Source organism: Ranitomeya variabilis, chromosome 2 (genome assembly GCF_051348905.1).
Source record: "Ranitomeya variabilis isolate aRanVar5 chromosome 2, aRanVar5.hap1, whole genome shotgun sequence".
NCBI lineage: Eukaryota > Metazoa > Chordata > Amphibia > Anura > Dendrobatidae > Ranitomeya > Ranitomeya variabilis.
In genome coordinates this window covers 279,319,916-279,336,215 of record NC_135233.1, presented here as the reverse complement: position 1 = coordinate 279,336,215, position 16,300 = coordinate 279,319,916, and the positions used below count along the sequence as shown (strand labels likewise).

The 16,300-nt window shown below is 53.2% G+C and overlaps 1 protein-coding gene across 1 annotated transcript in view; it reads left to right on the top strand.

The window, feature by feature from the left end:
• The window catches only part of ATP7A (ATPase copper transporting alpha), a 67,694-nt gene that overhangs the window by 11,394 nt on the left and 40,000 nt on the right, over positions 1 to 16,300 (top strand). Inside the window, exon 2 of the mRNA XM_077285030.1 lies at positions 4,634 to 4,760. Within this exon, the coding sequence (XP_077141145.1) occupies positions 4,641 to 4,760 (120 nt within the window). The 5' untranslated portion in view covers positions 4,634 to 4,640. The remainder of the gene's footprint in view (positions 1 to 4,633; positions 4,761 to 16,300) is intronic.

Genomic DNA, 16,300 nt, shown 5'->3' with positions numbered 1-16,300 from the left:
AGGTTATAGCTCTGGAGCGCTTCAACATGTCCCACCGATTCTGAGACTGTTTTTTCGTGACACATTGTACTTCCTGATAGTGGTAACATTTCTTCGATATGACTTGCGTTTATTTATTTTAAAAAAAAAACGGAAATTTGGCAAAAATGTTGAAAATTTTGCAATTTTCTAACTTTTAATTTTTATGCCCTTAAATCAGAGAGATATGTCACACAAAATAGTTAATAAATAACATTTCCCACATGTCAACTTTGCATCAGCACAGATTTGGAAACACAATTTATTTTTTTTTGTTAGGATGTTATAAGGGTTAAAAGTTGACCGGTGATTTCCCATTTTTCCAACAAAATGTACAAAACCATTTTTTTCAGGGACCACCTCACATTTGAAGTGAATTTAGGGGGTCTATATAACAGAAAATACCTAAAAGTTACACCATTCTAAAAACTGCACCCCTCAAGGTGCCCAAAACCACATTCAAGAAGTTTATTAACCCTTCAGGTGCTTCACAAGAACTAAAGCAATGTGGAAGGAAAAAATGAACATTTTACTTTTTTCACAAAAAATTAACTTTGGAACCAAATCTCCTGCATTCTAAAGCCAGCAGCACTTTGGATGCCGTGGACATGTGCTGCCTTGCCAATTACTGACAGTGTGCACCCGGCCTAATAGGGATTTTATTTCACATAGACATCATATGGCTGTTTGTGAACAGTATGTTTATTGCCAAGTACAGGACAGAAAATGCAAAAATGAAAAAAATTACTGCTAAAGTAAGTGACTCACTCATATAACACCTGTTTCAAATTTTTTATAGAACCCCTTATATTGTTTTAGAATTGGGGCCATATAGACCAAATGTTATCACCTACCATCTGCTTTGATGTTATGGCCCATTTAGAAGAGCCTATAATCTAGAAACGTTCGTAGGAACACTCTCTTTTCTGACTATCGGCCAATCAAATCAGGCCGACAATCACTCTGCAATCGGCAAGCTGAAAAATCCTTGTTATTGGCACGTCGCCCCTGTGTCAACAAGTGATTTAAGGCCCCGTCACACACAGCGACGCTGCAGCGATACAGACAACGATGCTGATCGCTGCAGCGTCGCTGTTTTGTCGCTGTTTGATCGCTGGGGAGCTGTCACACAGACCGCTCTCCAGCGACCAACGATGCCGAGGTCCCCGGGTAACCAGGGTAAACATCGGGTTACTAAGCGCAGGGCCGCGCTTAGTAACCCGATGTTTACCGTGGTTACCAGCGTAAAAGTAAAAAAAAACAAACCGTACATACTCACATTCCGGTGTCCTTCAGGTCCCTTGCCGTCTGCTTCCCGCTCTGACTGAGTGCCGCCGTAAAGTGAAAGCAGATCACAGCGGTGATGTCACCGCTGTAATCTGCTCTTACTTTACGGCCGGCAGTCAGTCAGAGCGGGAAGCAGACGGCAAGGGACCTGAAGGACACCAGAATGTGAGTATGTACGGTTTGTTTGTTTTTTACTTTTACGCTGGTAACCACGGTAAACATCGGGTTACTAAGCGCGGCCCTGCGCTTAGTAACCCGATGTTTACCCTGGTTACCAGTGAAGACATCGCTGAATCCGTGTCACACACACCGATTCAGCGATGTCAGCGGGACCTCAACGACCAAAAAAAGGTCCAGGCCATTCCGACACGACCAGCGATCTCACAGCAGGGGCCGGGTCGCTGGTACGTGTCAAACATAGCGAGATCGCTACTGAGGTCGCTGTTGCGTCACAAAACTTGTGACTCAGCAGCGATCTCGCTAGCGATCTCGCTATGTGAGACGGGGCCTTTACTTCTTGTTGTTGGACACAAAACTGTTGTTTGCTCAATAACCAGAAATACGATCTGTAGTTGTTCACGCTCCTGTGATAAAACAAACAGTTCATTACTTGTTTCTATTTTATCAAAAATGGGGAGATTAGGTAAAAGGTTTCAAAGGTAATAAAATGTCAGTTTTCCAATTCGTGGGCTCTTTATTCAGAAGAAAAATAGCATAAAATACATAGTGGCACGCAAAAGAATATGTAAACACTGAATCTTTGTATATTTTGTAGTTACGTTATATCTACATTAACCATAACGCTGAGGTTTTTTAGACGTTTTGTTATATTAGGAATGGAAATGAATATTTTATTCCTATTTATTAAGTGAAGACTGTGTTGGATATTAGAAATATGAGTCCTGTGTCCTCTGATTGCACTTTTTATAACAATGGGACGCATTCATAGCTCTGGGGTTTGAGGCTTCCTGATCATTTGATGGGACTGTTCCTCTTATGTCATGTGTCGGACCCCGTCGTACAGGGATGAATAGGGAAGTTGTGCTGCCACTTCTCTGCTGATGGAGTAGTTTTGCCGATTACTGGTAATTTATCCTACTGTAAATGTGTTTATTCTAGATAAAGGATAAGCCGCTTTACATCAAATGCTTCTAATGAGCCACCACAACCAGTCATTCCCACCGCCTCCCTGGCCGGCGGCCATAGTCCTGATAACTGATGAGGCCGCGGGCACAGGTGACATTTCCACAGTCAGGTCACTTCAGTCTCCGGAGAGAAATGTTGACTTCTTATCCGGGGAAACATGGGATATTTATGTAGCAAATTGTTTTACCCTTTCAGGGTTCATTTACTTTTCAGCAATGTGTTGTTTGTGCTGGGATCGCCTGGCAGACCATCGGCTACTGGCACAACCATCGGCTACTGGCACAACCATTGCAATTCCTGAAAAGGCTATAATACTTTACAAACACAGATCAGTTTCATGTGCCACCATCAGCAGTCCTCCCAACCTGTCTTGTAGCCAAGTGACTACGTATCTTGTACTCAGCCGTTATGCAGACCTATGCGTCTCCATGGTAGCAGACAGCAACAATCCTGCGTGGTCTGATCTGCAAATTCCCTTCCATCTACCCCCCTATTTCTTACCAGTATGGCAGAGAACTGCGGGATTAAACAATCATACTCTGGGGTTCGCGTTCTGTTGCCATGGAGATGCAATGGTCTGCATAGGAGCTCTAGAAACCAGGCTATGATTAGGGCTTGTTCATACGTAGCATTTTGGTGAGATTGTTTTCTCGCACTAAAAAAATAAAAACAATCAGTTTTAGTACAACAGCAAAATAAAATACTTTTGCGAGACCTGATTCACACGGTGCATTTTTTTGACTTGCTTTGGATTTTTTTTAAACATGACTAATTTTTTTTCAGCATTTTTTCTTTGTTTATTCTCACCCTTTCAATTGAATGGATGAAAAACACATCAAAATCCATGCAGAGTGTACTCCGCGCTTTTCCTGCTAACCATGTGTTTTTCATGCAAGGCTAAAAAATGCATAAAAAAGCACTGTGTGAACATAGCCTAAGGCTCTTTTTGCACTTTGCTGCTTTTTTTTCTGCTGGGAAAATCCTGCTCTCTGCTGCGACTCTACATGGGCCACGGGAAGGAAGGTCACCCTGATGTGCCGGTTTATAAGGTGCCTCATAAATCTAAATAAAAAACTAACAGGTCTGTGAGAGCCAGAATTCTTGCTGGTTGGTAGGTGATCAAATACTTATTTCATGCAATAAAATGCAAATTTATTATGTAAAAATCCTACAATGTGAGTTTCAGGTTTTCATTTTTAGATTCTGTCTGACAGGTGAACTGTACCTACAATAAAAATTACAGATCTCTCCATTCATTGTAGGTGGGAAACTTGCTAAATAAGCAGTGTATCAAATACTTATACATACACTACACAGTGGGGAAAATGTTAGTACACCGAAAGTCACTTTTACAGTGTACGTCTATGGAGCCTGGTTTTGACGCTACATAGACTTACATTGTAAAAGTCACGTGTGGGTCACACAGAGAGCAGCGTGATCCGGAGAGTGTGCAGAGCATCGCAGGATACTGGAGAGGATGGCCATAGGCGAGTATAATAACACATACACACTACATTACATACACAGATTTATTTCCGGTTTCCTCCCACACTCCAAAGACATACTGATGGGGAATTTTAGACTGTGAGCCCCAATGGGGACAGTGATGATGATGTCTGTACAGCACTGTGGAATATGATGGCGCTATATATGCAAAGCATAATAAATAATAATAATAAAAAATCTTAATTGGAATCCTTGCTTAAAGGGAATCTGTCACCGGACTTTTGCCATTTAATTTGAGGACAAACCTTCTTGTCCCTGCTTGAGAAGAGCCCATGTGCAGTTGGACATTGTCTCGCCATACAGTGCACTACTGGGGGCTACAAGTTATTTTTTTGTAACAGATGAGTAAAGAATGACTCTGCTTATGGATGAGAAGTTGCAGATTGGAGAGAACTGATGCACGCAGAAGCTTCCATGAAATCGAATTAGCCATCTACTGCACAGATGCTGCAGGGTATTGGTGACATCAGTAGCCCGGGCGGCTCATATGGCATCTCTGCGGCAGGGGATCAGTACTTGGTGCGGTTGTGTCTCCGCTAGCAGACTCTGACCCTGGTTTCCAGGATCTATTAGTGGTTTTAGACATTCAGCAACTTGTGCCCAGAATAGTGCTGCGACCACGTCTGAAGTCCTAGTGTTTCCACCGCTAAACGTTCCTCCTCTCCTTTTATTTTAGGAATAAAATGGCATTGGAGTCAATGGCACTGCTGGCTGTCATCCCTGTGGAGGGGATGACCTGTAACTCTTGTGTCCAGACCATCGAGCAGAAGATTGGCGCTCTGAGTGGAGTTCACAGTATTCAGGTCAGTAGATAAGTTTATACCGGTGACCTACTTTGTTTTCAATTTTTCTTGTAAAACTTGGTTTTGTGAATGTTTGAGACCTTTTCAGTGCAGTTATTTTAGCCTATGCTTATAACTGTACATATACAGTGTGTATGTGTGTGTGTGTATATATATCTATAATATAACGCTGGGAGCGTCACTCTGTCCGAAGCCTCTATAGACTGCGCAAGCGCCGGCGCAGTCTGGACCGCACAGAGCGACGCTCCCAGGAGATCGCGGTATGCGTAAGCGCTGAACGCACACCGCGATCTCCACCGGACAAGCAGGGACGAGCCAGGAGGCGGAGGGTGAGTATACTTACCTGACCCGTTCCACCGACGCGCTTCCGGGCCGTGACTGTCCCCCTGCTCCCGGAATCGGCGCCTGCGCAGTCCGCGCTTTCCGGCGCCATTTTCTTGAAGACACATTGCAGTGTCTTCAAGAAAATGGCGCCGGAAAGCGCGGACTGCGCAGGCGCCGACTCCGGGAGCAGGACCAAGAAAATGGCCGCACCCAGCACAGCCGCCGCGCCCAGCACAGCCACGCACAGCCACGCACAGCCACGCACAGCCGCCGCACCCAGCACAGCCGACCATAGCCGCCCACAGCCGCCGCACCCAGCACAGCTGCCCACAGCCACGCACAGCCGCCGCACCCAGCACAGCCGACCACAGCCACGCACAGCCGCCGCACCCAGCACAGCCGCCCACAGCCACGCACAGCCACGCACAGCCGCCGCACCCAGCACAGCCGACCACAGCCGCCGCACCCTGCACAGCCGCCCACAGCTACGCACAGCCGCACCCAGCACAGCCGACCACAGCCACGCACAGCCGCCGCACCCAGCACAGCCGACCACAGCCGCCGCACCCTGCACAGCCGCCCACAGCCACGCACAGCCGCCGCACCCAGCACAGCCGACCACAGCCACGCACAGCCGCCGCACCCAGCACAGCCGCCCACAGCCACGCACAGCCACGCACAGCCGCCGCACCCAGCACAGCCGACCACAGCCGCCGCACCCTGCACAGCCGCCCACAGCTACGCACAGCCGCACCCAGCACAGCCGACCACAGCCACGCACAGCCGCCGCACCCAGCACAGCCGACCACAGCCGCCGCACCCTGCACAGCCGCCCACAGCTACGCACAGCCGCACCCAGCACAGCCGACCACAGCCACGCACAGCCGCCGCACCCAGCACAGCCGACCACAGCCGCCGCACCCTGCACAGCCGCCCACAGCTACGCACAGCCGCACCCAGCACAGCCGACCACAGCCACGCACAGCCGCCCACAGCCACGTACAGCCACCCATAGCCACGCACAGCCGCCGCACCCAGCACAGCCGACCACAGCCGCCGCACCCAGCACAGCCGCCCACAGCCACGCACAGCCGCCGCACCCAGCACAGCCGCCGCACCCAGCACAGCCGCCCACAGCCATGCACAGCCGCCGCACCCAGCACAGCCGACCACAGCCGCCGCACCCTGCACAGCCGCCCACAGCTACGCACAGCCGCACCCTGCACAGCCGACCACAGCCACGCACAGCCGCCGCACCCAGCACAGCCGACCACAGCCGCCGCACCCTGCACAGCCGCCCACAGCCACGCACAGCCGCCGCACCCAGCACAGCCGACCACAGCCACGCACAGCCGCCGCACCCAGCACAGCCGCCCACAGCCACGCACAGCCACGCACAGCCGCCGCACCCAGCACAGCCGACCACAGCCGCCGCACCCTGCACAGCCGCCCACAGCTACGCACAGCCGCACCCAGCACAGCCGACCACAGCCACGCACAGCCGCCGCACCCAGCACAGCCGACCACAGCCGCCGCACCCTGCACAGCCGCCCACAGCTACGCACAGCCGCACCCAGCACAGCCGACCACAGCCACGCACAGCCGCCGCACCCAGCACAGCCGACCACAGCCGCCGCACCCTGCACAGCCGCCCACAGCTACGCACAGCCGCACCCAGCACAGCCGACCACAGCCACGCACAGCCGCCCACAGCCACGTACAGCCACCCATAGCCACGCACAGCCGCCGCACCCAGCACAGCCGACCACAGCCGCCGCACCCAGCACAGCCACGCACAGCCGCCGCACCCAGCACAGCCGCCCACAGCCACGCACAGCCGCCGCACCCAGCACAGCCGCCGCACCCAGCACATCCGCCGCACCCAGCACAGCCATGCACAGCCGCCACAGCCACGCACAGCCGCCGCACCCAGCACAGCCTCCCACAGCCGCCCACAGCCACGGACAGCCGCCGCACCCAGCACAGCCGCCCACAGCCACGCACAGCCGCCGCACCCAGCACAGCCACCGCACCCAGCACAGCCACGCACAGCCGCCGCACCCAGCACAGCCGCCCACAGCCACGCACAGCCGCCGCACCCAGCACAGCCGACCACAGCCGCCGCACCCTGCACAGCCGCCCACAGCTACGCACAGCCGCACCCAGCACAGCCGACCACAGCCGCCGCACCCAGCACAGCCGACCACAGCCGCCGCACCCTGCACAGCCGCCCACAGCTACGCACAGCCGCACCCAGCACAGCCGACCACAGCCACGCACAGCCGCCCACAGCCACGTACAGCCACCCATAGCCACGCACAGCCGCCGCACCCAGCACAGCCGACCACAGCCGCCGCACCCAGCACAGCCGCCCACAGCCACGCACAGCCGCCGCACCCAGCACAGCCGCCGCACCCAGCACAGCCGCCGCACCCAGCACATCCGCCGCACCCAGCACAGCCATGCACAGCCGCCACAGCCACGCACAGCCGCCGCACCCAGCACAGCCTCCCACAGCCGCCCACAGCCACGGACAGCCGCCGCACCCAGCACAGCCGCCGCACCCAGCACAGCCACGCACAGCCGCCGCACCCAGCACAGCCGCCCACAGCCACGCACAACCGCCGCACCCAGCACAGCCACCCACAGCCGCCGCACCCAGCACATCCGCCGCACCCATCACAGCCGCCGCACCCAGCACAGCCGCCACAGCCACGCACAGCCTCCGCACCCAGCACAGCCACGCACAGCCGCCCACAGCCACGCACAGCCGCCTACAGCCAGACAGCCGCCGCACCCAGCACAGCCACCGCACCCAGCACAGCCGCCGCACCCAGCACAGCCGCCCACAGCCGCCGCACCCAGCACAGCCTCCCACAGCCACGCACAGCCGCCGCACCCAGCACAGCCGCTGCACCCAGCACAGCCACCGCACCCAGCACAGCTGTCCACAGCTGCCGCACCCAGCACAGCCGCCCGCACCCAGCACAGCCACGTCACATACAGCCGCCCGCACTCAGCACAGCCACATACAGCCGCCCGCACTCAGCACAGCCGCCCGCACTCAGCACAGCCGCCCGCACCCAGCACAGCCGCCACAGCCACGCACAGCCTCCACACCCAGCACAGCCACGCACAGCCGCCTACAGCCACGGACAGCCGCCGCACCCAGCACAGCCACCGCACCTAGCACAGCCGCCGCACCCAGCACAGCCGCCCACAGCACAGCCTCCCACAGCCACGCACAGCCGCCTACAGCCACGCACAGCCGCCGCACCCAGCACAGCCGCTGCACCCAGCACAGCCGTCCACAGCTGCCGCACCCAGCACAGCCGCCCGCACCCAGCACAGCCACGTCACATACAGCCGCCCGCACTCAGCACAGCCGCCCGCACTCAGCACAGCCGCCCGCACTCAGCACAGCCGCCCGCACTCAGCACAGCCGCCCGCACTCAGCACAGCCGCCCGCACTCAGCACAGCCGCCCGCACTCAGCACAGCCGCCCGCACTCAGCACAGCCGCCCGCACTCAGCACAGCCGCCCGCACTGATGGGGGCGCAGGATGGAGCAGCACGTGATAGGATGGGGGCGCAGGATGGGAGCACATGACAGGATGGGGATGAGGATGGAGCAGCACATGACACGGTGGAGTGGCACATGACAGGATGGGGGCGCAGGATGGAGCAGCACATGACACGGTGGAGCAGCACATGACAGGATGGGGGCGCAGGATGGAGCAGCACATGACACGGTGGAGCAGCACATGACAGGATGGGGATGCAGGATGGAGCAGCACATGACACGGTGGAGCAGCACATGACAGGATGGGGGCGCAGGATGGAGCAGCACATGACACGGTGGAGCAGCACATGACAGGATGGGGGCGCAGGATGGAGCAGCATATGACAGGATGGGAGCAGCACATACCAGGATGGAGACCATATTCCAATATAAATGCTCGCCACCCGGGCGTAGAACGGGTTCAATAGCTAGTATATATATATTATTGTAAGGTTTCTCTTACTAAGAGTGTTGGGGGACACTCACTTGGCCGCGATATTCAAGCACACGGGCACGGGTTTATAAAACAAAGCAGTCCATGCGGTTTATTAAGCCTCATAAACCGGGTTACGCACAGTTCATAACATGAAACACAACAGGCACCAACTGGTGATATTTACTTGCAGCTTCTAACACTTCAGAGTACGGCTTTGCCTCACGGGCACTAACGTGCTGGGCCTCTCACTTCGCCCAGTTACCAGGGTGTCCGTACGCCGTACACTACACCAAAGTCCCAAGTCACAGACAGCACATGTGACTCCGGGTTGTCGTCTCTAAACACGCGGGTCCTCCCTTAACCAGTTCCCAAGGGAGACCACACCGTTCATAGAACTTCACAAGCACTACCGGCCTGTACGATACCTGACGGGAGCTCCGGCTCCACCTGCTGACTACTTGCCAGTCCACATCTCCGGGTAAGCTGCCTTACAGGGATCACCAACTTGCCTGGCCGGCACACACTAGTTAGTCCGGACCTCACTGAAGGACTCCAGCTTCCCCAGACTCCGTTAACACTCTTCTGGGTAAGCTGCCTAACAGGGATCCCCAACTTGCCTGTCCGGCATACAGTAGTCAGTCCAGACCTCACCGAAGGACTCCAGCTTTCCCAGTTCCACTGTGCACTGCTCCGGGATCCGGTCCTCCTACTAGGACCTCCCACGCCAGCAGGTGCTTTCCAGGAAGCCTCCTCTCAGGCTTCCAACACAGGAACACACCGAGCCCTCAGTAACTCCCTCAGGGATTTTGCACTTGGACCCTTCAGGTCCAAACACTGGAACCACACAGGAACTTGTGACCCACACTCTGGTCACGTTATGTACCTGTAACCACACCCACAGTAATGGATCACATGGACTGGTCACGTGATCCTGACTTCACTGCAGGTCAATTCTCACGGCCTCAATACAACTCCGTGCAGATCCCGGGGAGACCACGCAGCACCCCCTACCTGTTACAGGGGTCACTGCATCACATATATCACATATCCTCCCCCTCTGTTCACACCTGTAGGGTTGAACACCTGTCATACACGTGGGATCACGGGATATGTCATGCACGTTGTCTTGCCCTACCTGTCGAGAGAACCGTCTGTCGGTTTTGAGCATCACACAGACCCATCCAGTTGTTGAGTTTACCCCGCCCCCAGCGGTCAACATGTATTCCTTGAGGTTTGGCCCTTAAGTTACAGTCTGTCCGTGACACCAAACCTTTAGTCAAGTTTGTCTTTTTACTCGACCTTTCTCTCCAGGGTCGCCCCCCACGGTTGGTACGGACATTAGTCCCACTTACAGTCGAGACTAGCAACTGATCAGAGACTGACCCTCCATCACTACGTCTACTACTGTACATGTCCTTTTTGTTTCCTTTTCGTTGGGAAGAAGGCGGCTGCCACCTTGTGTTCTGCAGCTGTTTATTGACCTGCCGTCTGTACAGTCTCAGCTGCTTTATTTCTCTCAGGTAGGCCACGCGATACTTCAGCAGCATCCGGATATTTGCTAGACTCTCCTTGGACCCGACAACCAGGAATGACACCATTCCATCTTCACCCACCTGGGCCTTGTCTTCAGCCGGAATCCTCAGTCTCTTCACACCGGACACATCCACCATCTCCTGCATCGCTTTTCCAAATCGGCCAGTGAGCTTCGCTACCAGAGCTCTGGGCACTTGGACTGTGTCCTCCACCTAACCCAGACGACTTTGAGCTTTCCTGGCTTGCTCCAAACAACGAGTGGCCTCACCATTCCCCAACAGGACCCTCTGTTTCGTGCAGAGGCACCGTAGGTGCATGTCCCTCAGGACAGCCACCCTCTTCACTGTGACTTCCTTAGTAGACAGTACCACCAACTGTTTCGTCTCCAGTGCCCAGTGCACACTACACGCTTCCACTGCCTTTTTAAAGGCCTCATGCACACCCTCGCGGGTACATGCATCTTGCGCCTCTACGGGTACATCTATCACGCTCTTGAAGAGCGAAGTCTCACTTCCTTCCAGAACAGATGGCTCCTGCCTTGCCATGGACCTTTCCATCAAGACACCTGTCACAACCGGGTGACCATCTTGTTCTGCTTTTAGCGCCAACTCCTCTTCAGCTTTACTCTCATTACCACTCTGGTACTGGCACGAGAAGTCTGCGACCACCACCTCTTTTCCTTGTAGAGGGCCTTTTAGTGCTTCTCTAAGCACTACAATGTCTTCCTTTAGGGTCTGATACACACTTTGCCACCTGAACAGGTGGCCTCTGAGCTCCGAGACTTCCTTCTCCAGCTCATCCACTCTGCGCTCAGCCGCTTGTTTCAGGACCCTTTCTTGTTCGACATGGTCGTTCACCGTCTCTATAACCAATTCCATCTCGCTTCTCCCATCCTCCGGACTGGTGAAACATCCATCACTTGAGGAGGTATTCACTTCCGGCACCATCTCCTTGGTGGCCTCTGTTTTGCCACCGATCGTCACCACAGGTCCTGGACCCTGTCCTCCACCCGTCAGCACAGGTCCTGGACCCCGTCCTCCACCTATCACCATAGGTCCTGGACCCCGTCCTCCACCCGTCACCACAGGTCCTGGACCCCGTCCTCCACCCTTTACCACAGGTCCTGGACACCGTCCTCCACCCGTTACCACAGGTCCTGGACCCCGTCCTCCACCTGTCACCAGGGCATACGCGTTTGTTACTGGCCATGACTTGTCACAGTCACCCCCAGAATCTGTGTCACACCCCACAGTCTGATGACCCTGCAAGTCACTCTCTGTCTGGGTGTCAGCTCCACATGTTTTATCCAGCAGACCACTATCAGTCGTATTGTGGCACACTTCAGGTGACGTCAGGTCAGTTAGTTGGACAGTCGCACCTTTCCCTCTGGTCAGGCCTGCCTTCTCAACATTACTAACTGACATCCACATTATATCCACAAACACTTCAGCCTTTTCCCACAGTGCTACCAAATCTTGTCCTATTACCATAGGATACGGCAAGATCGGGTCTACAACCACCTCATGGTATGTGGAAACCTCCGCTGCGACAATGTAGATAGTGGCTACCTGGAGATATTCAGTGTCGCCCGGTGACACAGAATCTCCTGGACGGGTTCTCAGCACAGACGCTTCTCTCCCCGGGTCTATCAACCCTTGCACACACTTTCCATTCAGCTAAAAAGGACACAGTCGTGACACCTCACTGATTGCCGCCCCTTTTTTGGCTCCGCCCCCTTTCTGGGCAAGTGCTACCACCCCGGTTCGAGATTCAGCCCCCCTTCGGGATTCCACCCCTTTTTGGGCCATTACCCCTATTCGGGTTACCGCCCCTTTTTGGGTCTCCGCCCCCTTTTTGGCAACCATCCCCGTTTGAGCCACCGCTCACTATTAGGGATAATCCCCTCCCTGGGATACACCCTGTGAACTTCCCCACGGCACTCAGGCCCCAGTTCACACAGTACACCCCTTTGTCTCTGGGGTTGTACTGGCCCTTTAAGAGTCTGCACAAAAAGAGAAAAATTATTATTTTTTTTTTTTCTCTATGTCACTTCACCAGCTCCTGCTGGTACCGCCACAGCTCCCGCTGCAGTCAGACACAACCGGCACCTCCAGGTGCTGCCAACCACAAGTCACTGTAGCTCCGCCTGCTGTGGAACCTCTCGCTGCAACCGCGGCTACTCTCCACACGGCTCTGCACGGCTCCACCGCTGCCGCTTGTCACCTTCGTGACCCCGCCGAGTCACAGCAGACGCTTGTCACCTTCGTAACCCCGCCGAGTTACCGCTAGACGCTTGTCACCTAAGTGGCTCTGCCACAGCAATTAACTCCACGTGTGCTAGCGGGATTGTTGCCAAAATTCTCCACCAATTGTAAGGTTTCTCTTACTAAGAGTGTTGGGGGACACTCACTTGGCCGCGATATTCAAGCACATGGGCACGGGTTTCTTAAACAAAGCAGTCCATGCGGTTTATTAAGCCTCATAAACCGGGTTACGCACAGTTCATAACATGAAACACAACAGGCACCAACTGGTGATATTTACTTGCAGCTTCTAACACTTCAGAGTACGGCTTTGCCTCACGGGCACTAACGTGCTGGGCCTCTCACTTCGCCCAGTTACCAGGGTGTCCGTACGCCGTACACTACACCAAAGTCCCAAGTCACAGACAGCACATGTGACTCCGGGTTGTCGTCTCTAAACACGCGGGTCCTCCCTTAACCAGTTCCCAAGGGAGACCACACCGTTCATAGAACTTCACAAGCACTACCGGCCTGTACGATACCTGACGGGAGCTCCGGCTCCACCTGCTGACTCCTTGCCAGTCCACATCTCCGGGTAAGCTGCCTTACAGGGATCACCAACTTGCCTGGCCGGCACACACTAGTTAGTCCGGACCTCACTGAAGGACTCCAGCTTCCCCAGACTCCGTTAACACTCTTCTGGGTAAGCTGCCTAACAGGGATCCCCAACTTGCCTGTCCGGCATACAGTAGTCAGTCCAGACCTCACCGAAGGACTCCAGCTTTCCCAGTTCCACTGTGCACTGCTCCGGGATCCGGTCCTCCTACTAGGACCTCCCACGCCAGCAGGTGCTTTCCAGGAAGCCTCCTCTCAGGCTTCCAACACAGGAACACACCGAGCCCTCAGGAACTCCCTCAGGGATTTTGCACTTGGACCCTTCAGGGGTCACTGCATCACATATATCACAATAAATTATATATATATATATATATATATATATATATATATATATATATATATAATATATCAGCCAATCCACCATGGATATATTCATGGTGGATTCCAGGTGTTCTGCCAATGATCTACTCTGGATTTCCAGAGGATCCGACCCTGTCAACTGATCAGTGGAAGGAAAAAAAAGATAATGGAGATAAAAATGCAGTTTGCCTGGACCTTGGTTGTTGCAAGAAGGGTATGCATGTATGTTTCCCCGAATTCAAGCCTAAACATTCAGGTTTTCAGTATATAAAAGCCATATACATTACTATATCAATGGAGGTAATGATACAATAGCAATTATTGTGATTATTGCAAAAAACATACTTTACTGTGTGCGTGTCCTTGGCTGCCTGTCTCCCGATGCTGTTGGACGTGGCGGCCTGCCTCCAGGTGAGCGTGGGGCATGGTGGCCATCAGCCTAAGGTGGTTTTAATTAGCTGGATCCTTCCTGCCCTATATATTGTAGGCTTTTCAGCCCAGGAGAGGTGTCATAATCAGGTTAGGTCCCCAACAATGAGGTACACCTTGTCGATGGCTGTGGGACTCCCATAAATTGGCCACTTTTATATGCGAAGTGCCTTCTCTTATTTTTGTATTTCTGTAGCAATATTGAAGTTCAATTTTTCCAATTTTCCATTTACATAATGTAGCATTTGCCTATTTTCTATGAGAGTAATGCAGTTCCTATTTTCCAAATTAGCTATTTTCCACATTTCAGAATGCAGCTTTATTTTCTCTGTTCTAAGGGACGTGTGGCATGGCTGCCTGTCTGCGGGGGCCGTACAGCGTGGCTGCCTGTCTGCGGGGGCCGTACAGCGTGGCTGCCTGTCTGCGGGGGCCGTACAGCGTGGCTGCCTGTCTGCGGAGCCGTACAGCATGGCTGCCTGTCTGCGGGGGCCGTACAGTGTGGCTGCCTGTGTTGTCATGTTGCTAGTAAGGTCAGATGGGTTGTGTATTCAGTGAAAATCCTTTCCAAAATACATCCCCCCCATGCTCCGGCTCTGTGTTACATGACTGACACCATCTAAGAGCTTTACTGGGTTTCTTTCCATCATGAGTACATAGATGTCAAATTCATAAATGTCATCATTACAGGGTTACACCCATCTTTTTAAGTGAGTAAAATCACAAAGTGCTTGTAAAAACAAGGAACTTTCCCATCTGCTTCTTGATGATGGGAAAGTTTGTTTCGAAGCCACTTTTTATTGCATTGTTGATGGCTCATTGACTAGTGACTCCTAGTCCCAAGCCATCAGGAAGCTGAGGGGGGTGCGCTCTGAAAAGATTATGTCTGTCAGCCCCTGAAGAATGTGTTAATAATCCTGTAAGGGTATGTGTCCACGTTCAGGATTGCATCAGGATTTGGTCAGGATTTTTCATCAGTATTTGTAAGCCAAAACCAGGAGTGGAACAATTAGAGGAAAAGTATAACAGAAACATATGCACCACTTCTGTATTTATCACCCACTCCTGGTTTTGGCTTACAAATACTGATGAAAAATCCTGACCAAATCCTGATGCAATCCTGAACGTGGACACATACCCTTAGGGCCTTTGCACACATTGCGTTCTGTCATATTTTTTGGGGGTCTGGTTTTGTCACAACCTGAAGGGTTTCCTGATTCCAGCAAAGTGAATCCGATCCCTGATCGTTGCTGATTTTTCAGCAATCATGCTTTGCTGATTTTTTTCCTTGCAGATTTAATTCTGCCACATGTCAATTCTTTCTGCATTTTTCCTGCCGATTTCACCAATAGTAATGAGTGGGGAAAACACAAAAAGCAGCTTTTATGTTCTGTTTTTCCTGCCAACACATCAGTAGTTGCAGCACCTGTCAAGACCAGTCAGCCATCACTGGGACCCGGAAGCGGTGTGTGTATTTTGCCTGGGGACAGACACTAGCTGTGCACCTAGTCCTGGCTTTGTGCAGTCATGTGGAGGCAGCGCTTCTACACATAGGGGACATAGGGACATGTTCTTCCAACCACTTCTGATCCATTTCTGTGTTGTGTGAGAGGGAGCACAACCCGCCATGGCCATATACTGTACCTTCATAGGTAGCAGACACACCGCCTCACAGCAGCTGCCGCCGTCATTTATTATCTTATTTGCTTTATAATTGAATCCCCATTGCTCAAACAGCAGCAGCTCCCTGGTAATTGCAGCAGGACGTTCCCCGCAGGGCATGTTGGAGACGAGTGTCACGGCCAATAGTGTGCAGCTACCAAGAAGATTAGATTTTACCCACATTTCTACAAGGAATTGAATGTTCTCATTACTCCAATTATGTTTCTTGGTATAGCACATGGAGCTTGCGTATGTAATTTCGTCTGGTTTTTTTCCTCCTTCTTTTAGGCTAAGGACATGCTGCGTCTGTGCCCACTGCTGGGTGTATATGACTGACAGTGGCCACAGGCAGGATGGATGCCCAGGCATCTGTCTAC